General features: G+C 35.1%; 1 protein-coding gene across 1 annotated transcript; it reads left to right on the plus strand.

Moving 5' to 3' along the window:
- Nucleotides 1–575: 575 nt before the first annotated feature.
- Nucleotides 576–26,026, plus strand: mtx1a (metaxin 1a). Its single transcript, XM_056475626.1, has 8 exons — nt 576–674; nt 11,555–11,624; nt 15,819–15,898; nt 18,460–18,552; nt 18,632–18,814; nt 22,731–22,807; nt 24,211–24,368; nt 24,454–26,026. Exons 1-8 carry the CDS (start codon nt 594–596, stop codon nt 24,675–24,677), a joined length of 966 nt encoding a protein of 321 aa, XP_056331601.1. The 5' UTR covers nt 576–593; the 3' UTR covers nt 24,678–26,026.
- Nucleotides 26,027–26,275: the final 249 nt, after the last annotated feature.

Consider the following 26,275-nt stretch of genomic DNA (forward strand, 5'->3'; position numbering starts at 1 on the left):
ACCAGATAAGAGCTGAACAAGTTCACTTGGAATTGCATCAAATACTATTGCAAATTATTTAGCAGTTATGGGGATCTTGTAATAATTGAGAAAGTCACGATAATTAAAAAGTTGTCCATTATATTTGAATAACTGTCTCACAATTGAACATAATTATTGTAAAAATTTGTATAAAATAAGGATTTATTTTTAAAGGTTATGCATTTGTTGTTCCATATCACTGATTTATGTTAACATCAAAATTACACCTCAAAAAAATTCTAAACCCCCCACCTGGTCAAAAACTAATTCAGGGATGATGCTCCAAATGTTGCCTCAGAATTCAGGTAATTCTGAATCCATTTGTTTTTAAATACACAATTAGCAGAGCTGAATTCAAAAACATTGAGACCACCATCTTCAACTGGACTGCATAAAATGTCTTTTTAAATAATGTGGTCTGTTCCTTCATATCAAATTGAACAAATATCCACTTCTTTTATGTAAATGTATTTTCTGTCACTTTTGATCATCTGTAAGAAAAACTTACAGTCTCCGGACTTTTATTTGTGAAGCATCAGCTCCCCCGGTCAGAGTTGACTGGAGTTTTGAAGATGGCGGCGCCCTGTGAGCTGTTTTGCTGGAAGGCTGGTTTGGGTTTACCGTCAGTAAACACAGATTGTCTCATCGTACTGGTGAGTTTTCATTATCTGCTGGATATTCATTATATGGACTGGTGTTTATATAAGTCGGTATCTGATTGTTGGATTTTGCTAGGTAACGTTAACTACCCGCTAAACCGAGTCGATCGATATATATTTAACGTTATAGTTATTAATTAATGTACTAGTTAGTGAAAAAAAGTCTCAAAGACAAGATTTTTGTTTTAAATTTGCACCAATGTCATCAGTAGTTTACAGATAAATAGGAAAATTGCGTTTTACTCTAACACACAATTAGTTAAATTGCCCTTTACAGCGTTTGTTTTGTTTTGTATAGCACAAAAAACTGCCATGATTTCAGACGTTTGTGTTCGTTATATTCAAATGGCACCAATGTTTTAATTTCAGTGTTAAGAAATTAGTATTTGATTGAAAATACAGTATAATGTAAAACAGTATATAGTGCAAATACCAAAGACTATAGATATACATACTAGGGATGCAATGATTAACTGATTTCACTATTAACCGCGATTTAATTCGTCACAGTTAATTATGCTGCATGGGACAAAACTGCTGCAACTAAACTAAAGTTTAGAGTCAGTCAGTCAGACAGAGGTTCAGCAGCCTTTGACTACATTTGTTCTCTTTAAAAGGGAAATACTTACTTTTACATGATTAAATACTTTTTAGATTTACATTAGACACATACTATTTTTTATTTTTATTTATTTATTCATTCATTGTTCTGTCGTTTATTTTCAGTGTAAAATTATTACTTATGTTTAAATGCCACAATTTTTTTACTTATTTTTAAGCACAAAGAGAGAAATGGGCAATTGTTTGTTTTTTATTAATATTATTTTGTGCTGTATTACTTGCTTACTGAGCAGCAATAAAGAACACTAAAATATAAGGAGTTTTCATGTGATTTACTAAACTAGTAGTGTTTTGAAACTAAAGTATGCATAATAAGTGTGATAACCGTGATTATTCCTCAGACTACAATTGTACAATCATAATCAATAATCGATGCATTCCTAATACATACTTAACAGTACAGAGAACTAGAGAATTTTTAAGTGCTTTCTTTCTTGCTTGCTTGCTATTTTTCTCTGTCTATCATTTTATTACAAAGTAGTTTTAATTAAGAAAATGCAGGGTTCCATAAAATTCATTCATGTTGTGCCAAAACAAATCAATAAAGTTAACTTAATTGTTTTTACAAATTTAAGTGGATTGAACATAAAATGGTTAACCCTCTACTGCACGCATTATGATAGATCTATTAAAAAATATTTGACTGTTTTTCTTTTCTTAGACTGCCTTAATTTGAGTGCTGTAAAAGAAATTATTAGGGATTTTTTTTTTAAAGTACTTTATGATCTGTTGCCATTAGGCATGGGACGATAATTGTTTTCAAGGTATACCTCAATTTGGAAAAGCTAAGGTTTTAAAACTGCCAAAATACCATTCCTACGGTATAAGTAAGATTTTTTAAATTTATTTATTTATTTATTTTTTGTTTGTTTTTTATGACAACAGTATCTCCAGCAGAAAAGATATCCAAAGATGTGTTTTTTTGTGTTTTTGAAACTAACGAAGTCCGCAGAAGTCAATGATTCATTTGAATTATTTAGCCTGACATGTTTACTGTTCCAAAACATTTTAAATGTTTCTAAAAAATAAAATATATTGGCTTTGTCTGAAATTTCTTACTACTCAGTGGGTACTGCAATTGAATTTGAATTTATTACTTGCGGATAGAAAAGTATGTTCTACACAGTATAAATGTAAGTAGTATGAATAAAGCTCAGAAGTTTGTCATCATCACGTGACATACCCGCTTCACTCCTATCAATGAATTCTCTCACGGTGCATCATGGGATAGCATAGCGTCTATCAGATGTACACTGCCGAATCTCACCAGTAGTAGTAGGTCATCCAGGTACTTGCATACTGTTTTTTGAATTCTACGAATTCGGACGTACTACTCTGCTCACTACTGTTTTTAGCCTACTATACAGTATCTAAATATGTTATTTCGGATGTAGCCATTGTGTTCAAAGCAAAAAAGTTCTTGTTTTTTACCCAGATATTTAAAAGACACATATTTTAGAGCAGTAATCACAACACCATGGAATGTGATTTTTTTTATCCAAGGATATCATGCCATTAGAGTCTTATACCGGCCCATGCGTAGTTGCCATGTTAACAGTGTCCAATAGTGGATCTAACTAGGAAATTTCTAATTTAGAACTTTCCTTATAATTATTAATTTTGTTGTTTGAAATGCTGTTTGTTTTAATTTAAATGGTGTTGCAGTATTATAAGCTTTAACACAGAACTTATAAATGACACCTTATACATACTTTTCAATAACTGTTATTCAAACAGCTTTCATTTATTCCATTCTTTTTAGCTGAATATTATTGAAAACAAACATAATATTGTATTATCATGTATGTAACATGCAGTAAATAGAAATATTTTCTCCAGTAAACATTATAACAAATAAATAGCAAGTCTAATATATCCATATGCATCAGAATAATGCAGCTACTAGCTAACAATGTTTACATATTATACTATATACTATATGCCTGTCTTATGTGCCTCAGAGCTAATTTACTCAAACTGTCTCCATCACTGCTCTTATCAAATGTCCAATCTGCATCATTCTCATGGTCACTAAAACCCATCTCATCCTCACTTTCATCTGCAGGAAGTGCCAGTTCTGTCCTTTTCTTCTTTCACTTACCATAGAACATGGTGGTGCTCGCTAATACACTGTTCCCTGTACATGTATTTAATCAAAATGTTGCTATTCAAATTCGATTTTGTCCATAATGCAAATGTCATTAACATATGCCTAATCAACATTAAATTACCAGGATTCATGTTATTGTTACAACTTAAAAGATCAGCTGACTTCACTAGCTAGCTAAGCTATTGCAATATTGCACATTCCACAATTGCAGTGTTGCCATTTGGCAACACATACATTTGATCGATTTGTGAATATGTCATCGTAACCTACTGGAGGTGATGTCCCATATATCTTTGTGGATCTGACATCATTTGATCCTTTGTTTTTATTGACGTTTACGTTTTTATTCAGCAGCTACGCACTATAAACTCCTATCTGTCAGAAATCGTGCCACAGAAAAACAGTGCACGTCATGTGACTTAACAAAAGCACATCATTGGTTACTCTAAGGTCTTCTCTTTCCAACAAAAAACAATTAGGACATTGGTCTTAAAGAAACAGTGGCAGGGAAATGAACATAAATATCATGTTGCAATATGGCAACACCATGCATTAGATGGTTAAGTTGTTCCATATAAAATTAATAATTATATTGTTTAAACTCATTTTAAATAAGTAGTTTGAACAAGCAGCAAAAGTCATTTTTGAGTGTATTATTAATGAGATATCTTGATTTAAATGGTCCAGAATTAACATGTAGAGATAAGGGGTGGGTTTTCAAAAACCATCATTAGCCAACCAAGGGCGTAAGTTGCGTTGTTACAAACATAGTTTGTTGATTTGGCGTTTCCCAAATCCATCATTCCAACCCAAATCCATCATTCCAACCCAAATCCATCATTCCAACCCAAATCCATCATTTCAACGAACATTCGCAAACTGTGTCACAAACTTGCATGCTTGCAACTGCACCTCTAGAGCTGTAGTTAGAAGCATAGTTCCTGGCTGTGTTCTAATCCCAATTGTCCTCCTTGGAATTAATTTGCTTTCAAAATATTTTTACAGTTCGGTTTTAGCGATCTTCATGTTTACAATAGCGCTCCCTTCGCAGTGCACTTTGAAAACATTGATGTCATTTTGAACAGAGCCGTGGATCGTGACGAAAGCTATAGGTGACCTATTATTTAAAAGTGGAATTTACATTACGACTCTAAAGCTTATGAAAACAAAATTTATAGCACACGTTAATGCTTTTAATTTATTGTAGGTTGTTTATTAAGTATCTGTATATATCATGGGCCTGTTGGTTAGAACATTTCTGCAGTGGTTTGAATGAGTCAAATTGTAAAAGTAGACTTTAAAAAATAAATAAATAAATAAATGATATCCTACTTAATAATAATAATAATAATAATAATAATAATAATAATAATAAAATCATAGTTAATATTAAAGTATGATTTTTTATTTCCTAATAAATAATAAATATAAAATTTAATTTCTTAATAAATAACCTCATTATTTATTTATATGATTTAAATATGATATTAGAAATGTGTTAGCTTTTATAAGTGATTTTATGTTTCATAATAGAATATGTTGTCAATAATATTTATAAAGGAAACAGATCCTATATGTGCAATTTACATATATTTTAATTAATATAGAAAGCGAGATCATGTTTTTACCAAAATTAATACTGGATTTTTTAAAAATGCGTGTGCATCTAAAACAATATAATTTGCACAAAGAAATTTTGGGGTTCTTCTCTAAAGAAGTTGTTACCACCCCCTTTAAAGCGTCATTATGGATGATTTTTGTTATAACCAATGTGGTTCAAATGATGGATTGCGACAGAGAAACTACCAGTTTTGGGAAACACTGGTCACTACATCGTTCTTTTCCCAACCGATGCATCGCACTATGATAGATCAGCCGTGAGTTATGTCGTTTTTTGGGAAACGCACCCCAGATCAGCAACAGTCAGATCATTCTGCCCTCATTTGAAAAGCAAATCTCCACTGTTTACCCTTCATGATTTAAGCTTGCAGTCTTTTAATACCTCAGTTCATCCCAAAGCCAAAGTGCTTATCGGCAGTTATTCCTGCAGCATGATTCATCATGTGGGTTACGTTTCCTCTGCTTTTTCCTATTTTTCCACTTCAGTTTGGTCACACCAGGGCGCCACCTGTCTGTGCTACTGTAAACCACAAACCCACCACTGTCATCTGGAGTTACCATCAGTCTCATCTCCCATCGGCCGCTTTGGAGACTGCATTCATTCACATTTTATTCCTGATCAGCAAAGGTTTGCGTGTGGGCAGGGAACCAGGTTGCTGTTGCTGAAGTGGCATGTTAAAGTGATTAGGTTACATCAGTGCTGTGTGTTTTGGACTCTTGGAGTGTGCTGGGATTTTTCCGGCTCGCCAGCGGTCTGTGTGTGTTACAGTCTGTCTGCACTCACTGCGAACCGCAGGCATGTTTTGCTCGCTCTGTCTGATGCTTAGGTAATGTCAAGTTCATTCAGAATTTTCCGGATTATCTCGCTGCTCCTGAAAGGATAGAGTTGCATTAAATTGGAACTGCATGTGAGGGGCTGGGGGTGTTTGGAGATTAGCCTGGTTGACCGTGATTAAATGTTAATCAAGTAAATGTGATTTTTACTACAATGTCTATTTTATTTCTACTTGTATGAATTTATATATATTTTTACATTTTGAAATGGTCCATTGCAAATTGTTGCTAACAATTTATATGAGCTGAATTTAAACATACAAATTAAGTTGAACGTTTACATTTAATTTGTTTCAATTCAGCTCATATGAATTGTTTACAACCAATTACCTTAAAAATGTAAATCCAATTAATCATTTTTGAGTGTATATAATTTTTATTTACAATTTAAGCAATTAATAAGGCTACAAATATTTTATAATAGTTCTTTTATCTGCTGCAACATTAGAAAGAAATTAATATTAAGTGTAAAAACAATCTGAATTTGTTTTATTTTCTCACCGTATATAATATAGGCACACAAATTAAGAGATTATTCAAAGTTATTATTGATTTTTTAAAAAGTTTTAATAAATTGGTATATGATTTGATTCAAAATTAAAAATGTTTTTTATCTCGTATACAGGAGCAACATCACACTCGAAGCAGTGTGATGTGGCTGTATATCGGCACTGGTGGGAGGTGTTCGTTGGTGCCTTGGTGTGATATTGCATTTATTCAACAGTTCGACAGCACAATCAAGTATATAAAAAAGAAAATCAAACACGGAGAGTCTCAAAAACCCTTTTGTAAGAGGAACTACTTCCTTCCGCCCTTCATTCACATCTGCAGCTGATGTCAGAACAGCAGAAACCCGTGCTAATTCACCAACGTCACTTTAGAGCTAGTGTTTGAATGATTCTCTAGCGTAATGTCTAAAGTGATGACAAAACAGGATATTTTACTCACATTTTAAGATTATAAAGCTGAACGGCATGAAAAACCATCAATCTACAGAGATTTCCCAGCATTTCTCTGTTGCAATCAGGATATCACAATAATTAATCCCGAAAAAGATAAAGCAGTGCAACGACTACCAGATTACTGTTGTGTTTGCGAGATAGAAAAACACTAAACACGTGGGCATTTCTTCTTTCTTTCTGTTTACTGAACTAGTCTGCAGTCACGAAAACAGGAGTTCTGATATTGCAGAATATTGCACTGCTATCAGCCAATCAGATTCGAAAACCAGACAGAACTGTTGTATAAAAGAGTGTATGTGTATGTGTATATATGTGTGTATATATGTGTGTGTGTGTATATATATATATATATATATATATATATATATATATATATATATATATATATATATATATATATATATATATATATATATATATATATATATATATATATATATATATATATATATTTATATTTTATATATTTATATATATTTATATATATATTTATATTTTATATATTTATGTACATATATGCTTTTTATTATTATTATTATTATTATTAACATTTAGATCTAAAGGCTTACTCAGATACTCTTTGCTCAAAAATAATTATTTTCTTATTTAAAATTGTCACGTTATCTGTGTGTTTTTGTACTTAATAGTTGTACCTATTAATCGCACATCCATAGAGACAATAATATACTTATATAACTCTATCTGTATATCTATATCTGTGTAAGCACTGTCAAATTATTAATAGCCCTGGCAAATTATGACTTAAAGTTTTTGTTCAAAATGTAAATAAAAGCTGAGAAATATATTTTTTCCCACAATGATGCCTCTTGTACATTTGTCTTGTCTTTTGCGAGAAGCTTTACATTTCTGGTAAAAAAAAACAAAAAAACCTTGGTGATTGAATAAAAGTTTTTTTATAATATAAAAGAACTTTAAGTGCGAATTAGCTAGGTGTATGAATAATTTCAGGCTTGACTGTGTATATATATATATATATATATATATATATATATATATATATATATATATATATATATATATATATATATGTATATATATGTATATGTATATAAATAAATGAGTAAAAAGTATGCAATTTTAACATTTCATTATGTCGTCCTTGGTTTTTGGCAGTAATTTTGGAAAATACGCTAACATATAATGTGACACATAGTTAATCCATCTTTCAAATGTTACTGTTGCTGTTTGCTGTTGTGTGTGTGTGTGTGTGTGTATTTTGTGAATTAACCTCTGCTGTGGCCGTTTTGTTTTGTTTTGTTGTGTTGGAGCATTCTCCCTTAACAACAGAGCAGGGATTGGACGCTCCACGTTTTGCCGGCGTGGCTTTAAATTAGAACCACCCAATCATCATATGTGCCACACTGTTAAGGGATCTTATGAAGGGCTGTAAATAATTATTACCATCTGCACTTTCAAGAGGAGCTGTTCTGTCATCCGTGGCCTAATTTCAGAGTGTTTATGTGTACAGCAGGAGTCTGATGAACAGTTTTTACTGTGGGCAAAGTGGACCTCAGCCAGCTGTAGTTTTACTCCCTAGTGTTTGCTTTGGACAGTGGCGGTTGTTCGCAGAGCAGTGATTTCTTTCCAAACTTGATCTCCTTCACTTTACGAGCCACAATTTAGGATTGTGTAGGAATCAATCTAGTAATAAATCTGAGGTTATGATGTCAGCCTTTGATGGAGTTAACTGGGCTTTTCCAGCTCACTGCTCAACTGCAACCGGGAAACGGAGAGAATCTCAGAACTCAATACTCGGCTCTTTCCACAAATCCAGTTTCCTCTACACATTTTTTTACAGTCACTGTGAGTTTTTAGTCAAAAGTATGCTTCAATTTGTTGTATGTTAGCGTACAGCATTTTACAGTATACCACGTGTGATAGTACCACATTTGCTCGACACATCATCCAGTGTCAGCTTCTTTTCTTTTTAGAAGTTATGAGCAAACAAATATGTTGTTGTTTCATTTAAATATTTTAAATATTAAATAGATTTGATTTTAAAAGATTTGCAGACATTTTTATCTTTTAATTCAGTTTACATAACTTATAACTTAATCTAACCGATATATAGGCTATAACAGATGGATAACCGATATATAGGCCATAACCGATGTATAACCGATATATAGGCCATAACTGATGTATAACCGATATATAGGCCATAACCGATGTATAACCGATATATAGGCCATAACTGATGTATAACCGGTATATATGCCGTAACTGATGTATAATCGGTATAAACGTCATAACTGATGTATGATATATAGGCCATAACTGATGTATAACCGATATATAGGCCATAACTGATGTTTAACCAATATACAAGCCATAACCAATGTATAACCGATACACAGACCATAACCGATATATTGGCCATAACTGATGTATAACCGATATATAGGCCATAACCGATGTATAACTGATATATAGGCCATAACTGATGTATAACCGATATATAGGCCATAACCGATGTATAGGTCAGTATATAGGCTACATAGGCTAATAAATAAATACAAATGTTTGCATGAGTTTTTCAAACCCTCCATAATTAATTGGCCTAATTGATCTCCCATCCCTGACTGAACATGTAATACAAAAATTACGGTAAATTGATAATGTTTTGTTTACACAAACACAATAACAGCATAATAAAAAAAGTCTTTGTTCCCCTTAATAATAGCAGATTTTGTCAGAATTGTTTCTTTAAAGACATGTTTATACATCAATGATTTCAACTTTTTTGTGTTTTGGCCATTCATTTACTCAAAAATGCTGTTTTGGTGGGCCTAAATTATATTTAAATATATATTTAAAAATCTTAACACTTTTGAAAACCTAATCTGTCTTTGTCAACACTAAATTGGTGGGAAAAATGTGAATTTGTGAAAACAGTGATGTCATGCATATGCATTATATTGGTATCTACTCTCTATTGCCATCTACTGGCCTGGCATGCAGTATATAGCCGTTTTTTCACCATCGCATCTGTGATGACCTGTCATTTTGACAATGCTATAAAAAAGTACAATGTTGTCATGTAAATGTACCCTAGGCATCAAGACTGATTATTCTTGAGTCATTCTTGGCTTCAGCCTGAAGTGTAAAGAGTTGCTCAAGGACATTTAACCCCAGTGATCAGTCGTATAAGATTATTACGAGTGGAAAGAATCTGCTGATCCAGGTGTGAAGCTCTGAATCTGTCAGCTCTCTGCTGCATGTGCTGGAATTGAAAATTACACCCCTCTTTTTCGGATATTGTCGTAAAATGAGGCATCCCGTCCTAAACTTTTAACAACTATACAGAGATATTTGGTTAATTTAGATTGTGTGATCACTGTTTTTGCTTGTTTTGAGTGCTTGTTTTATTTAATAGGGGCTTAAAAGAGAGAGAGAGCAACTGTTGTTGTAGCTTTTGTAGTTGTTGTTGTAGTAGTTGTTGTAGTAGTAGTTCTAGTAGTATAGTTGTTGTTGTTATTGTAGTTGTAGTAGTTGTGGTTCTAGTAGTAGTTGTACTAGTGGAGATGTAGTTCTGTAGTAGTTGTTGAGTTGTAGAGTTGTTGTTGTTGTAGTAGTTCTAGTAGTTATTGTAGTAGTAGTAGTGGAGTTGTTGTTGTAGTTCTAGTAATAGCTGTAGTTGTTGAGTTGTAGAGTTGTTGTTTTAGTAGTAGTAGTAGTTGTTGTAGTCATCGTTTTTATTTTTAAGCCATATTTTATTGTGCTATAGAATTAAAGATTATTTTAATTTTTTTCATTTTTAGGTTTGTCATTTTGTTGAGTTTTTTTATTTTTATTCTTTCGTCTTTCCTTTTTATTTATAATATTAATAATGTTACGTTTTAATTTAAACTAATTTTAAACATAAATTTTAAACATAGATTTATTCTAATTAACATTCATCTTGTGTATAATATATTTTAGTTTTAAGGTCTCAGTTGAAGTTACCGGTAATGACTCTTAAAAAATATTTAAAGAATTGGATAGGAGAAGATTATTAAGCTCGTTAATTACTTACTTTTTTTTTTTTTTTTTTACACAATTATTGCGTAAACCAGCAGTTTGAATCCATAAGCTAAAACAATAATAATAATACAATTTATTTATAGAGAACTTTACATTTAAGGTAAATCTCATTGCTAAAGAAAAAAATATGATGAAATAACAAAAAAAAAAAACAACAACAACTAGAATTTACACACTTGTGCTTTATTTACTGCAACTCATTTAGTTTAAGTTCAGTCAGTGCAATGTAATCCAATTTTGAGTTCTCACAACTTTATTTCTATCACATGCAATAACGGCTCAATTAATTTATACTTTTTTATTTTAGTCAATGTTTCAACAGTGCTAGATTAGATTGTAAATTATAAACGTGAAATAATTATATACAGCAGTTTATTCCGCTGTGAATAAAGGGACTAAGCTGTAAGAAAATAATTAAATGCAATGATTATAAACATGATACTTTAAATTTTTTGTCTCGTCTATAAGATTTTAAAGCTCTAGCCTAGAATATGGTTAAAAAAAATCTGTAAAAATGCAAAACCAGACACCTTAACAATCACGTAAAGTTACACACTAACTATGAGTTTGTCTAAACTTGGAAATTTGAATCTAATTAGCCAGCACAATAAAATATTATTACTGTGTGTGTATATATATTAAATATAATAATCTTAATAATTATCTTTTACATCATTTTCCAGGCTTACGCTCGCTTTGCTGGAGCTCCACTCAAAATTCACAAGATCTCTAACCCCTGGAGAAGCCCCACAGGTAAGCAGGCCCAGATTTAACAGTCTGTTTCTTGGCAAAGCCTCCATATTCATTAAAGCGGTTTTGTTTGGTGTGCGATTTAACTGAAGCAAACAGGCCTCTTCCTCTTTCCTGCCGAGCTGCTGATAACTTGCGTCTGGGAGTTTTCTCTTTTCACGATCTTGTCTGCCACCATTATTATTATCTTTGGCTCCCAAATTTTTCCAAATTGAAAGTATTCCATATTGAAAAACAGTGTTACTTAAATAGTTTTGTACTTGGCAGACTTTGCTTGACCAGGAGCAACTTGTGTACTCAATTCAATTCAATTCAATTCAATTCAATTCAATTCAATTCAATTCACCTTTATTTGTATAGCGCTTATACAATGTAGATTGTGTCAAAGCAGCTTCACATAAAAGGTCACAGTAAATAGGAACAGTGTAGTTAAGTTTGTAGTGTTTAAGTTCAGTTCAGTTTAGCTCAGTTCAGTGTGGTTTAATAATCACTACTGAGAGTCCAAACACTGAAGAGCAAATCCAACGATGCGCGGCTCTACAGATCCTGAACCATGCAAGCCAGTGGCGACAGCGGAGAGGGAAAAAAAACTTCACTAAAGGCGGAAGTGAAGAAAAAAAACCTTGAGAGAAACCAGGCTCAGTTGGGCACGACCATTTTAATTTCTCCGCTGGCCAAACGTCTTGTGCAGAGCTGCAGTCTCAGTGGCGGAGGCTGGAAGCTGGCCTCAGCGAAGACTCGTCTGTCTCTGGAGCGTCATAGGAAACAGTCTCATGTTCTCCACTCTTCCATGACCATCGCAGTAGTTGTTCAGGATTCGGCCAGGTCCAGGATATGGAAACCTTGGGATCATCTCGTCGTTGGTCTTGGATCGAATCAGTGACTCTGCATAGTCTGAGGGCCTCGGGAAGAGTATCCCCAGGTGGAAATGGAGAATAAAGAAAATAATTAGCGTAGCTGATGTTCACAGTGTATATCAGCAAGATGCATAACCTGTGTGGAAGCCCCCTAAGTGGTGCACTAAGTGTATGCTTTACTGAACAGATAGGTCTTTAATCTAGTTTTGAATTGGGAGAGTGTGTCTGAGCCTCGGACGTTATCAGGAAGGCTATTCCAGAGTTTAGGAGCTATAAATGAGAAGGCTCGACCTCCTTTACTCGACTTTGCTATTCGAGGTACTACCAGAAGTCCTGAGTTTTGAGATCTTAAAGAGCGAGTTGGATTGTAGCGAGACAGAAGATTGGTTAGATAAGCAGGAGCTAGATTATTTAGAGCTTTATATGTAAGAAGCAATATTTTAAATTCAATACGAAACTTAACAGGCAGCCAGTGTAAGGAGGATAAATTGGGGTGATGTGATCAAATTTTCTAGACCTGGTTAGAACTCTGGCAGCTGCATTTTGTACTAATTGAAGTTTGTTAATAGAGGATGCTGGGCAGCCAGCAAACAGAGCATTACAGTAGTCCAGCCTAGAAGTCATAAAAGCATGGACTAGCTTTTCTGCATCTGAGATGGATAGCATACTTCGTAACTTAGCGATATTTCTCAGATGAAAGAAAGCAGTTTTTGTGACATGGGAAATATGATTTTTAAAAGTTAAATTGCTGTCTAATATGACACCCAGATCTTTTATAGTAGAACTAACGCTAACTTTGTATCCCTCTAATTGTAGATCGAGTTGTGAGATCTGCTGTGTACAGGATTTAGGCCCAATAAGTAATAATTCTGTTTTGTCTGAGTTTAAGAGAAGATAATTGTTGGTCATCCAGTCTTTAACATCTTTAATACACTCAGTTAGCTTGGACAGATTAGACGTCTCGTCAGGTTTAGTTGAAATATATAATTGAGTATCATCTGCATAGCAGTGAAAGCTGATCCCATGTCTTCTAATAATGTCTCCCAGGGGTAGCATGTATATTGTAAACAGTAAAGGGCCTAAAACTGATCCTTGAGGCACCCCGTATTTTACTGGGCTGATTTGTGAAGGCTGTCCATTTATATTTACAAACTGGTAACGGTCAGATAAGTATGACTTAAACCATTGTAGGGCATGTCCTTGGACACCTGTAGACTTTAAGCGATTAATAAGGATACCATGGTCAATGGTGTCAAATGCCGCACTGAGATCGAGTAGAACTAATAGCGAGATGCACCCTTGGTCAGCAGCTAAGAGTAAATCGTTGGTTATTTTCACTAATGCAGTTTCTGTACTGTGATGAGCTCTGAAACCTGACTGAAACACTTCAAAAACATTGTTGGTCTGTAGAAAGGAGCATAATTGAGCAGAAACAACTTTTTCTAGTATTTTAGATATAAATGGAAGGTTTGAAATAGGCCTATAATTAGCTAAGTTGCTGGGTTCCAGTTGTGGTTTCTTAATAATAGGTTTAATAACAGCTAACTTGTAGGGATTTGGAACATGGCCTAAAGATAAAGAAGAGTTGATAATGTTAAGAAGAGGTTCTCCTATAACAGGTAGTAATTCTTTCAGTAACTTTGTTGGAATTGGGTCCAATATACACGTAGCTGATTTAGAGCTATTTATAATTTTGTCTAGCTCTTCCTGTTGTATGATTTTAAAGCACTGTAGGTTATTTAGATTCAGAGGCGTGTTTACTGGATCTGAAGTATAAGGCGGTGCAGAAAGTTTAATATCTCCTATTTTCTGTCTAAAGCCTTCTATTTTATCACTGAAAAAATTCATGAAGTCATCACTACTAATTTGCGGTGGAACGTTTTGTTCCAAAGATGACCGATTATTTGTTAATTTAGCGATGGTGTTAAATAAGAATCTAGGATTGTTTTGATTATTTTCTATCAGTTTGCGGAGGTGCTCAGCCCTGGCAGATTTTAAAGCCCTCCTATAGCTGGACATACTGTCTTTGTATGCAATTCTAAAGACTTCTAAATTAGTTTTTTTTCCATTTACGTTCCAGGGCACGGGTTGCTGTTTTGAGAGCGCGGGTATGACTATTATACCACGGTGTAGTTTTATTCTCTCTAGTCTTTTTTAGTTTGATGGGTGCCACAGTATTTAAAGTGCTAGTAAAGATGGCATCCATACTGCTGGTTACTACATCAAGGTCATTTGCGTTTGCGGGTGCATTTCGAAGTAGAGAAAGATCAGGTAAGTTATTTATAAATTCATCTTTAGTGGATGGAACAATAGTTCTACTAGGACGATATATCGGAGCGGATCTGCTAATTTCAGGTAAACACAGCTTATATAGTAAGAGGTAGTGGTCTGTAATATCATCACTTTGTGGTATAATGTCTACATCAGTGACCTCAATTCCATAAGACAGAATTAGATCTAGTGTATGCTTTAGGCGATGAGTTGGACCAATAACATTTTGCTTTATTCCTAGTGAGACCAGCAAGTCCGTAAACGCGAGCCCTAACGTGTCGTTAGCGTCATCTATGTGGATGTTAAAGTCTCCTACAATTAGTATTTTATCAGTTTTAACTAGTAAGTCAGAGATAAAATCAGAAAACTCTTTTAGAAAATTGACATAGGGTCCTGGAGGTCTATATATGGTGATTAGAGCGAGAGATAACATAGGTTTTTGCATAGTGTTTGGAAGGACAACATTAAGCGCTAGTACTTCAAAGGAGCTAAACATAAGTCCGAACTTTGCCATTAGAAATTAAACCTTGATTTAAGACCATCTAAAATATGATTTGCCTGCATTTTAACATGCTGGAAGCTCCTCTTTGAGTGGCTAGGATTGCATTTTTGAACTTTTCATTCAGTCCGCCCCTTTTAAAAAACAGCCAATAGTGTTTTGTTTTTATCATAGCTTTCCCAGTGAGAGTGGCTCAGCTCAAGCCCATCAAATGAGAAGTGTCTAAAAGAGGGCGGGGCATGTCAACCAATAGAGAACATTTGATTGGTCAAGATTTGATAAGAAACTATAGGTTTGAGGTGACGTGAAAAAAATAGTTGATCTTTGCATGTTTATATTAGTTTTATATTTTCTAAATGAGAGTTTTGTGATTGTTTTGGAGCACACTAGCTAAAAGATATCCATAAAACTAACAGCATCTAAAACTAGCATCTAAAACCATATATATTTTAATTTCACTGGAACAATCTTTGGAATAATCTTTGTAGCCCTGATAAAACATGACAAAACCTTGCCTTTAAAATCATTCAGCCAAAAATGTGTTTATCGATTTTGATGTCTTCACCGAAGGTTCACTTCCAGCTCTCAGGACCAAAGATGAGGGCAGCTGCTCACAACCCAGTCAGATCATCATTCAGCTGAGGAAACAGGTGATTGTTTTCTCTCTTTAAGGCTCTTAGGATCACATTTTGTTTCTTTACCGAACACTGCTCATGAGCTCCAGTGTATTTCACTTCAGGGGCACATTTTGTACTAAAACAAAATTTAATTTGTTAATTTTCAGGTTTGTTCATTTGAGGGCGGCAACCTTTTCTATGCTGCCTTATTTTCTCATTAATCATGTTCAATTGCACAATGAAAGTATCCATTAAATCTGAATGGAACGAGACACAGTAAACTTGGGTTTTAGTAAACTTGGGTTTTAAGGATTTAATTATGTGCGTAATTAAAACCCTTCTTAGGAACATGTTTATTGCATTTCATTCTACCTGCTAGAGTTGTTTACAGTCAGCGTCTGGTTGCATCATGGAAATAAAACCAATGGGTTTTTAGTTAAAGGGGGCCTATTATGCTTTTTTCTAATATCGAAAGTTAGTAAATGCGCATATCTCGATATGTTTTACGCAGCGGATGCCCTTCCAGCTGCATAAATTAGGCCAATATTATTAGCCTTATTATTAGCAATGATATTATTAAGAGATTTTGTTTGTTCTGTAGAGACTATCTACAAAATAAACAAACCTGATATCCAATGATTTGCTATTATGCGCCAATTCTAGGGGAAAACAACATGGGCATAATAAACGATAAAGGTTGTAAATGGTGGTTTTCCCAAAGGAAACAAACATTAAAAAACTTATGCAAAAGATCACAATAACAAACAAAAGAAGCTGCAAAGTAAATAAACTAAATAACCTGTAAGAAAAATACAGGGAGCTAACCTTCCTCCCTAAACATAGGGATGGCTGACATGAAACTGACGACTCGTCACAGTGTCGAGATCTTAAAGCGCAAGTGTTTCAAAACGCTGCACCGAAGTATGATCCTAAACACCCAGGTCATGTGACTAAGGTGATTCTAAACACACAGGTCATGTGACTTAAGTGATTCAAAGCATCTATCATTTCAGAAACGTTTCGAGACCTGGCGAATCTGCATTTGACTGACAGGGTCAGACTAAATCTCTGTTTCATATAGCCTAGTGGACTGTGCGTGTGCGCAAAGTTACTGTGCTGCATAAATAAATAGGCTGGCCACCACTACAAGCTCAAACTCTCAAAAAGTTGCAAGTATATACATGGACATTTGTACAAGAATAAAGTTGTCGGCCAGAGAGGTAGGGAAATCCAGGAGCTCTCGACTCCCAGCAACCATTGCACCAAAAATGAGCTCCTCGAACTCTGCTGGAAGTTCTGTTTTATAGCTGTCCGAGACCAGCAGCCAATCAGAGCTGTAAAGAGATAGCGAAGGGGACTCTATACTGCTCAGTGGGCGCCATCTTTCAGATGAGATGTTAAACCGAGGTCCCGACTCTCTGGGGTCGTTAAAAATCCCAGGATGTCATTGAAAAAGTCCATCAGGGCCTCCTAACCATCCCCATATCATAATTGGCTAATCACTCTCCACCAATCAGCTGGTGTGTGGTGTGCTGTCTGGGGCAATATGGCTGCCGTCGCATCATCCAGGTGGATGCTGCACACTGGTGGTGGATAAGAGATCCCCCCCAAATGTGTAAAGCGCTTTGAGAGAAAATGTAAGGAATTATTAACAAAAATAAATAAAAAAACTTTAGTGGAAACACTTGCCTAATTATCCTAACTAGCCTAGTTAACCTAATTAACCTAGTTAAGTCTTTAAATTGCACTTGTTAAAAGTAGTTGTAGTGTATGTGTTTTTCTTTTTCTTGCTCATGCTCTCTCTCTCTCTCTCTCTCTCTCTCTCTCACACACACTCTATGGTCTTGCTTTCTCTCGTTCTGAATCAGTGTTGCCAACTTAGCGACTTTCTCGTTATATTTAGCGAAATCACAGACCCCCTTAGTGACAAATAAAAAAAAAAAAGCGACTTTTTTGAGTGTTACTAGAGATTTTTATAGACTCTCATGTGTCCATACTATACAGTCCCTACTGTTCTCAGCCTGGCTTAACCACTCCCGATGTTATTTTGCTTTTTATTTTCTGTAAGTAAATAATATTTCCTTGTTAATTCTCCGTGGTTTGTGTTTTGGTTTATATATTGGGGAGAGAGAACAAGGGATTATGTTATTACTTACTGTTATCTTGTTATGTTTTGGTTGAACTTTTTTTTTGGTTAAGAATTTTTTTATTTCATTCGTAACAATTGGGGGCTCGTTCGGGTTCGTAACAAGCTGATACTGGTGTCTTGTAAAATAAGAAGAAAGATATTATGCACTGTCACCATGGCAAATCAAAAAAATTGTTATTAGAAATTAGTTAATAAACTAATATAATAAAAAGTAAAATATTATGTTGTATGTTATGTTTATAAAATCTTCTCTCCTTTTATCAGCACCTAGAAATATTTTTTAGATAATAAAAAATTCACAGGAGATCTAAAAATGTCGACTTCAACTGAACGTATCACAGGGTCTTGCAATAAATGTTAAATGTTTGTTTTCCCGATTGTTCTATTTTCAATTTAATTTTTTTTTTTTTTACTGCAGTAGTAACAGTGTACATTTGTTTTCTAGAAATTCAATGCAGACTATGATCTTTCAGCCAAGGAAGGTGCAGACACGCTGGCCTTTATCTCTCTGCTGGAGGAGCGACTGTTGCCGGCGCTGGTAAGATACTAATCCTGAAACTCCAAGAGGAAAGTTTTTGTCGGGTACATGCTCAAACTCTGTCCTCGTCTCTTAACAGATCTACGCATTATGGATCGATCCTAAGAACTATGTGGAAGTGACGCGCCGCTGGCATGGAGAGAATATGAGCTTCCCTCTTAACTTCTTCCTGCCGGGCCGCATGCAGAACAGGCAGCTGGAGCGACTCCGACTGATCCGAGGGAACAGCACGCTTGAGGCAGGAGAAGAGGCAGAGAAGGAGGTGAGATGGGAAAAATGTAGTTTTTTGGGGGGTTTGTTTTAAGAGTTTAGTTTATTATTCTTTGTTTTAGATTCACACAATTTACAGTAACCTAGCCATGTACTTCAGAAAGCAAGGTTAACTTGTCAACCACTAAAAGCTAAACTCTGTATTGGTTAACCCTAAACCTGCTTACTCGAGGTATGATAGTTCCAAAATTTATCTTGGGTATAAGTTCAGTCTTGGACATCCCATTGGAGGTTCTGGTACCGCTTAGAAACCACCTAAGGATCACGGTTAATTTGTTTGTGTCACAGTTGTAACCCTTTGTATGGCATGATGGGTCCTAAGCTTGTTCCTGGAGATCTAACTTCCTGCAAAGTAGGGTTTTCCAAAGTATCGAGTTCGGTACCAATCGGCACTGAACTTTTTAAAACACCCATTTCCTGAAAACATTTGAGTGCTGTTGAGCGTGTGCTTTAACACAGCTGATTGGCCATTGTGTTCACATGCTCAACAGAAATGACTGTGATAGGCTGTGAAGGTCATCAGTTCACCATTCAAAAACATTTTTCCAGTTTTTCTTATGTCAGCTCATATACAGACCAGTACTTTGAAACGCTCCGGTGTCCGTGTATCTGTATTTGCGCTTGGAGAACAACGATGAAGAATGGTGAACCAATGGCCTTCACCGCCAATCACAGTCAATCTTGTTAAGCATCTGATAACAACAGCCAATGAGTTGTGTTTAAGAATGTGCTCAAATGTTGTTGTTTAAAATGGATGTTTTAAATTTTAGTACCGATTGGTACCGAACTTAATATTTTTGACAAACCTACTGCAGAGTACAGCTCCAACCCTGTACAAACACAACTAAACCGACTAAATAGGATCTGAAGGAGCACTTGGTAATTAAAGCCAGATGTCTTTCAAGGTTGCAGCTGAACTCTGCAGGATGGTAGATCTCCAGGAACAGGGTTGGACACCCCTGCTGTTGGGGATCACCCATACACTCTCTCATTCATACACACTCCTCGCACACATTCACTACAGCCAATTAAGTTAGTCCAGTTCACCTATTCTGTGTGTCTGTGGAATGTGGGGAAACCAGAGGAGCACCCAGAGCAAACCTAATCAGACACGGGGAGAACATACAAACTCCACACAGAAATGCCACCTGGCCCAACCTTGACTCAAACCAGCACCCTTCTTTCTTTGAGGTGACAGTGCTAACCACTGAGCCACTTTCCTAACTCTATTAATGATCAAATTTGGGTTAAGTGGTGTATTTATAGAACTGTATGCAATTAGAGTACCACTGAGAGTTCAGAATATATTCAAGAGAGAAAAGTGATGTATTTTGAAAATCAATGCAGAATCGATTCCTTGATCAATTTTTCACCACCATTCTGTTTAATAATCGAAAGAAGAATGAAGAAGGAAGAATAAACTTTCATGGATGCCCATTAAGGAGCTTTATTTTTAAGAGTGTGTTTATTGTGTTTGATGCTGTCTTTTATGTGCTGTGTAAAATGCATCAGATGATCATTTAGACTGAGTGGGTGGGCCATCTCTGACACTTACGCCTTCTGAGAGACTGGAGAGTCCAGCCAGAGACAACAGTGTTCTGGTCCCCGAAGAGGACACTGATAAAGCAGCAGATGTGGGAATCTGGGCTCAGACGGAGCAGAAGTTCCGTTCTGGCAGAGAGTTTTGCTCTAGCTAGATGGTAATCTGGAGTTAGGAAACAACTCTGAGTTTATGACACTGAGAGTCATAATATTGAAGAATCTAACGAAGGCCCCGTTTACACACTAATACGTTTTAGTTTTAAACAGCGTTTTAGAATGAAAACGATCCACATCCACACTGGCGTTTCACCTAGCGTTTCTGAACAACTCTGCGTCTACATTACACAGCTGAAAACGCACATCACGTCACCACACACACATTGGCATACACTGCAGCATATCTACCCAGATGAGAGCTGCGCTCAACGGACTGTTCATCAAGGATCTAACGCTGGATCCAATCTCACTATATTTGTTAAATGTGATATTTAATTCATCTTGTTGTCTATATCTAACGACGTATCCCCCGACTTTGGTCTGTTGAATCTATTTTTTTGTTCTCAGGTAACGTGTTTTGGCTGAACGCAAAGATAAGTTAATGATTAATGTAACCACGTACACTGATTCTGCACATTTGACTGATTGCTTGCATTTATTTCCTATAGTGTATAAACTTATTGTACCTTGTACTTTTTTAATGGCATTATTGATTATTAAAACTGGTATTCAGCGAAAGAGAGAGTATGTTTCATATTTTTCACTGAAAATGAAAGGCGGCAGTAATGTCATCGGCTCAGTTTTGTTATAAATATACATACAGTGAAGGTGACGGTCATATAAATATGCAGCTTTACGATGCCTCAATATTACTGCTGTCTGTTAAGTTGCTAATATCAAAATGAAAATAGGCAGATCCTTGTATCATGTTTTCATTTTATTGCTAAGAAAGTGAAACGGCATAGCCAGTGTGATGTGAATGAGGTTATAAAGCACACCGTTACCTTTCAAGATTTATCAGATGTGTTCTCGGGAGTCTGTTTTCCATATCAAACTTGTGAAGTCTGAACTTACAAGGAAAGGATGCAAGACTGAACTGTGTGTAGGCTACTTAATATTGAGGAAAAAGCCCCAGTTAGATAGGTGAATGTCTCCAGCCCTGCCTCCATTTTCAGATGTCTCCGTTTTCCCTCTCCACATTAACACAGAGCAGCAGCATTTTCAAATAAAAACGGCCTTCTCAGCGTTTCCAAAACGATCCATTTTAGGCACCTGAAAACTGCAGCGTAGTGTGGACGGGTGGTGTAATCGTAGCAAAACTTTTGCATTTTAAACTAAAACGTATTCGTGTAAACGGGGCCTACGGATCTGAGAATGCTTATAGCAAACTTATGTGTGTGTTGTTTTAAGAAAACAACCATTCATTTGTGTTGTGTTTTATTTTCATTTGTTTGTATTCATTTATTAATAAAGGGACTAAGCCGAAAAGAAAATGAATGAAGGTATTCATTTATTCTTCATTTAATTATTTTGTTTAATCATATGATCATTAGTCATTTAAATAATTATCTTATATAATTTTATTGATCATTAGTTAATGATTTGATTATAATAATTGATTATTATTTGTCATTTTATTATGTTTTTTATATTTTATTATTGCTATTTTCCTATAATTATTGCTTTATTAGTATTTCATTTTTCCATATTGTGATAATTTTATGACTTTGGAATTAAGCGACACTTGATTTCATGAGTAAGAAATAAGAGAATGTCTCCATTTCAAGGTCTGTATTGTCTCCGGACAATGTTGTGAAGCAGTAATTTTCCATTGCTGTTGCTTGTGGTATAATAACACTTGTAGGATTTATCCTGGTCAGATGAAGTTTGAGCACTGAATTATATGCAACTAGGATTATTCGATAAACTCTGCTCTTTCTTTATCATTACTTCGTCTCCTGCTTCTGTTCCTCTCTGGTTTTCTCAGTCAACTCTTATATTAATAGGACACTGTTAATTCAGTTGAATTGTTGATGGTTAACAGGTTTGGGTATTGGAAACTCTGCTGACTTGTGTGTATATATGCACTTGATATACCTGGAAAAACTGACATTTCCCGACAAGATCTGGCGTTTGGGGCTGGATCGTATTTATCTGGCGTAGAGATGGTGAGCTAACAATATGGATTGCTGAGGATATAAAACAAAGTAAAAAGCTGTTTTCTTGCATGATTCATATACAAACCTATGGTGGCTATCCGAGCAGAAATTAAAGCTGTCGTCTATTATTTTTTTTGCATCCCTGTGTAAATTGATAAAGCTTATCTCACAGCATTCGATTTCTTGTATGTCTTCTTCCTTTCTCTTCAGCTGTACCATGATGCTCTGGAGTGCTTGAATCTTCTCTCTCAGCGTCTGGGATTGAACAAATTTTTCTTTGGAGATTCGTAAGTCCTTTACTTTACATACAATGTTGGGTAGGTTACTTAAAAAAACAATTGATTAATTACCATTACAATTGTATATAAATTATATTTCTAATTACTTTTTCAGAAAAGTAACTTAGCTACTGAGTTATTAATTACTTGAGTAAATATTAAAAATCCACAAATCTCAGTGTATACACAATAGAAAATCAACTCTTCTTTTATTTTTTGCAATTTTAAACAGAATATGTATCAAAGCATAAAATGTTTTAAATAAATGACACCATATTTCATACATTGGCTTAAATTTACATTTAATCTTTTCTTAAGCATGTGCTGTTGTCGGAGAAATGTTGTTGTTAAAATTGTTGGTTGAAAAATTGAGCTAAAATGCAAAATAACTGGGTAACAAAAAGCTGTTTTAACAATTGCTCTCTGAATTGATATAAATATAGATGATCTTCTGTAGATAAATACCTGAATTTTCTTAAACACAAAAAATTGTCTTGGTAAATGATGTTTTTATATATATATATATATATATATATATATATATATATATATATTATATATATATAACTTCTCTGAATTGATTTATACAGAACTTTTGAAGTTATGTACAGTATTTAAGGCTAGTAATTTACAAGTATTGTTATAAAATTACCTAAAAATGAAAAGTAATCCCTTACTGTATCATTCAAACAACAATCAAAACCCTTCTTTTCTATTATAACCTGAGCACTTTAACCCCCCCCCCCCCCCCCCCCCCCCCTCCTCCTCTTTACTTTAGCTCTTAATTCTCTGAGCACTTAGAGATCCTGTGTATAATTAGCACTTCTTGTATGTATTGCGAATGCCTCCTCATTTATAAGTCGCTTTGGATAAAAGCGTCTGCTAAATGACTTGATGTAAATGTTCTTTACTTTTTCAGCACTGAGTTCCCATGCTTCATGAAAGTACTTGAATTTCACACATTTGAATTCAAGGCCTGCAATGTACTTGAAAGTGCTTGAATTTAAAATTGATGGTGTTCAACAATTGTACTGTGCCGCTATCATAAACTACTTCAGAATCCGGATTTGAATATTGCCAGTATAGATTTCAACTAGTTGTATTATAGTTCTTTGAACATGACATTTATGATTTATTCATCATTACTGTGACATTTCAATGTAAATAACAAGTGTAAGTGAAATGTTAAATACAGGAAGGACTTTCATGGCGCTTCATATGCTGGGGGTGTGAATTAAAGAACTCTATTGTCCATGAAAGAGCGGTATCCCTGTCAGCATAAATGTAATATTAATTATAATTACTAGCAACTTTTTAACTATCAACACTGTTTACATAATGTGTACAAAGATTGATATTTGAGCTACTTAGCAAGTTGAATTTGATAAACATTTGTCTTTTCTGTATCGAAGGCCATCTTCTCTGGATGCATATGTGTTTGGTCATCTAGCGCCGCTTCTTAAGATCAGGCTGCCTAACTGCAGACTGCAGCAGAACTTGAAGAACCTGGACAACCTGAACACATTCTGCTCTAACATTCTCACTCTCTACTTTCCCAATGAGAGTATCGGTAGGCAACCAGCAACCACAATAATGCATTTGCAAAGAAAAAACTTGTGTTTTTCTGTCTAATGTTGTGTGTGTTCTGTGTTCAGAGGGCGTCAGTCGTCCGGTGTCCAGCACGCAGCCGGGAAGCGACTTGGACAATGAGCCGTACAAGAGACGCAAGCAGCTGCTCTCCGTGCTGGTTGCGGTCGCAGCTATGTTGAGTTATGCTCTACTCACCGGCATAGTGGCTATTGAGCATGTGCAGGAGGAGGAGCCTGTAGGCCCTGCCTCACTCATAGGCCATTCCCATGAGGAAGAAGAGGAGGTGTGAAGGAGAAGAATGAATGAAAGTAGGGCTTTCTGTTGGTTGCACTGGAATGTTCACTTCAACATGGTGCAGGAACTGTATTGTTGGGCATATACGTTTTATTTATTCATTGACTTGAGCTTTAATTGCATGATAATCTTTGGTTTTATTTTAATTTTTTTCCCCCATTGAGCTGCACTTGCTTTAATCTCTTGTCTGGGTTTGTTGATGTGTCTACTTTTTCTGAAATACTGTAATTCGGTACCAATTGGTACTATAATTTTAAAAACGTCCGTTTCCTGTGAACATTTGAGCGCTATTGAGCATGTTCTTAAACACCGCTGGTTTGCCATTGTGTTCACGTGCTTAACAGAAATGACTGTGATTGCCCGTACAGGGACACTGGAGCATTTCAAAGTTACGTTGATCAGCTGGTTTGTCTATAAGCTGACATACAAGCGATCCACCAATGAATCCCGGCTTTAAAATGCTCCAGTGTGCCTGTATCTGTGGTTACACTCAGTAAACAGCAGCGAACTGATGACCTTCACAGCCAATCACGGTCATTTCTGTTGAGCACATGAACACAATAGCAAATCAGCGCTGTTTAAGAACGTGCTGAACAGCACTCACGTTTAAGTATCAAATTTCAGTATCGATTGATACCGAATTCCAGTATTGTGACAACCCTACTTTGTAGCTAATATATTTCAGATGAGAAAGCACTTGAGAGCTGAGGGAAACCCAAAACTTTAATTTTGTGGACCAAAACATTAATTATAGTGAGATTTAAGCTCTTTTTACTGCTTTACGATAATAAGAATTTGTATCTTATGAGCATTTGCCTTGTATGTATTGACATTCAGACTGTGTTTTTCTCGCTTTAACGCACAATTTCATTCACTACTAGTTTGTGGTTATACTATAGTTCCAGTTTAAACCGAAGTAGATCTACGAGAACAAAATGGTGTTGATTCAGATGACATATTTTGTAGGATTGCTTATTCCTGCACAGTGAAAATATTGAGAATTTTGGATTTTTACTATGTTAAAAAAACAGCAGTGAACAGTGTGTGTACAATTTTTTTATGAGTAATCTGCAGCCATACTATCTATAATTTGTGTAATTAATTGTTAAAGTATTCCCTTTCGGTCAGATTTGTACTTGTACGTATTCAAATTTGGAGCAGCACGCTTGGTCACATGAGATTTGCCATTACTAATATGCATTCTGAACAATTGAATATTAGCTTATAATGAGATAATACGAGGTCATAAGATTTTTTGTCTACATGTGATGTAAACACATTGCTTTGGGATTTCTATTTTCATACTTTAAAGGGGAAATAAATGGTCCAGAGTAATCTTAATTACATTTGGGTTTCTTTATTTTCTGCTATGCGATGTTGCATTGACAGCTAACAATTTGCTCCAACAAAACTGATTTTATCTGTTTCATTGCTGTAACAAGAGGCCCTGAGGACTAAAGTGGAGGTTGTAAGAAAGAAAGACATTATAATGAGATGATTTGAGGTCATAAAATGATTCAGATTATCTGTATATTTTTGTGCAAATCCTAAAGGTTTACAATGACCTAAGTGTGAGTGAATGATTATATAAAT

The sequence above is a fragment of the Danio aesculapii genome, chromosome 16 (genome assembly GCF_903798145.1).
Source record: "Danio aesculapii chromosome 16, fDanAes4.1, whole genome shotgun sequence".
Lineage (NCBI taxonomy): Eukaryota > Metazoa > Chordata > Actinopteri > Cypriniformes > Danionidae > Danio > Danio aesculapii.

Excerpts from the sequence above, each read along its gene's own strand:
- mtx1a (XM_056475626.1), top strand. The coding sequence starts at position 594 with ATGGCGGCGCCCTGTGAGCTGTTTTGCTGGAAGGCTGGTTTGGGTTTA. Across the intron at positions 15,899-18,459 it reads TCATTCAGCTGAGGAAACAG|AAATTCAATGCAGACTATGA; the intron begins GTGATTGTTTTC and ends TTTGTTTTCTAG. Across the intron at positions 24,369-24,453 it reads CTTTCCCAATGAGAGTATCG|AGGGCGTCAGTCGTCCGGTG; the intron begins GTAGGCAACCAG and ends TTCTGTGTTCAG.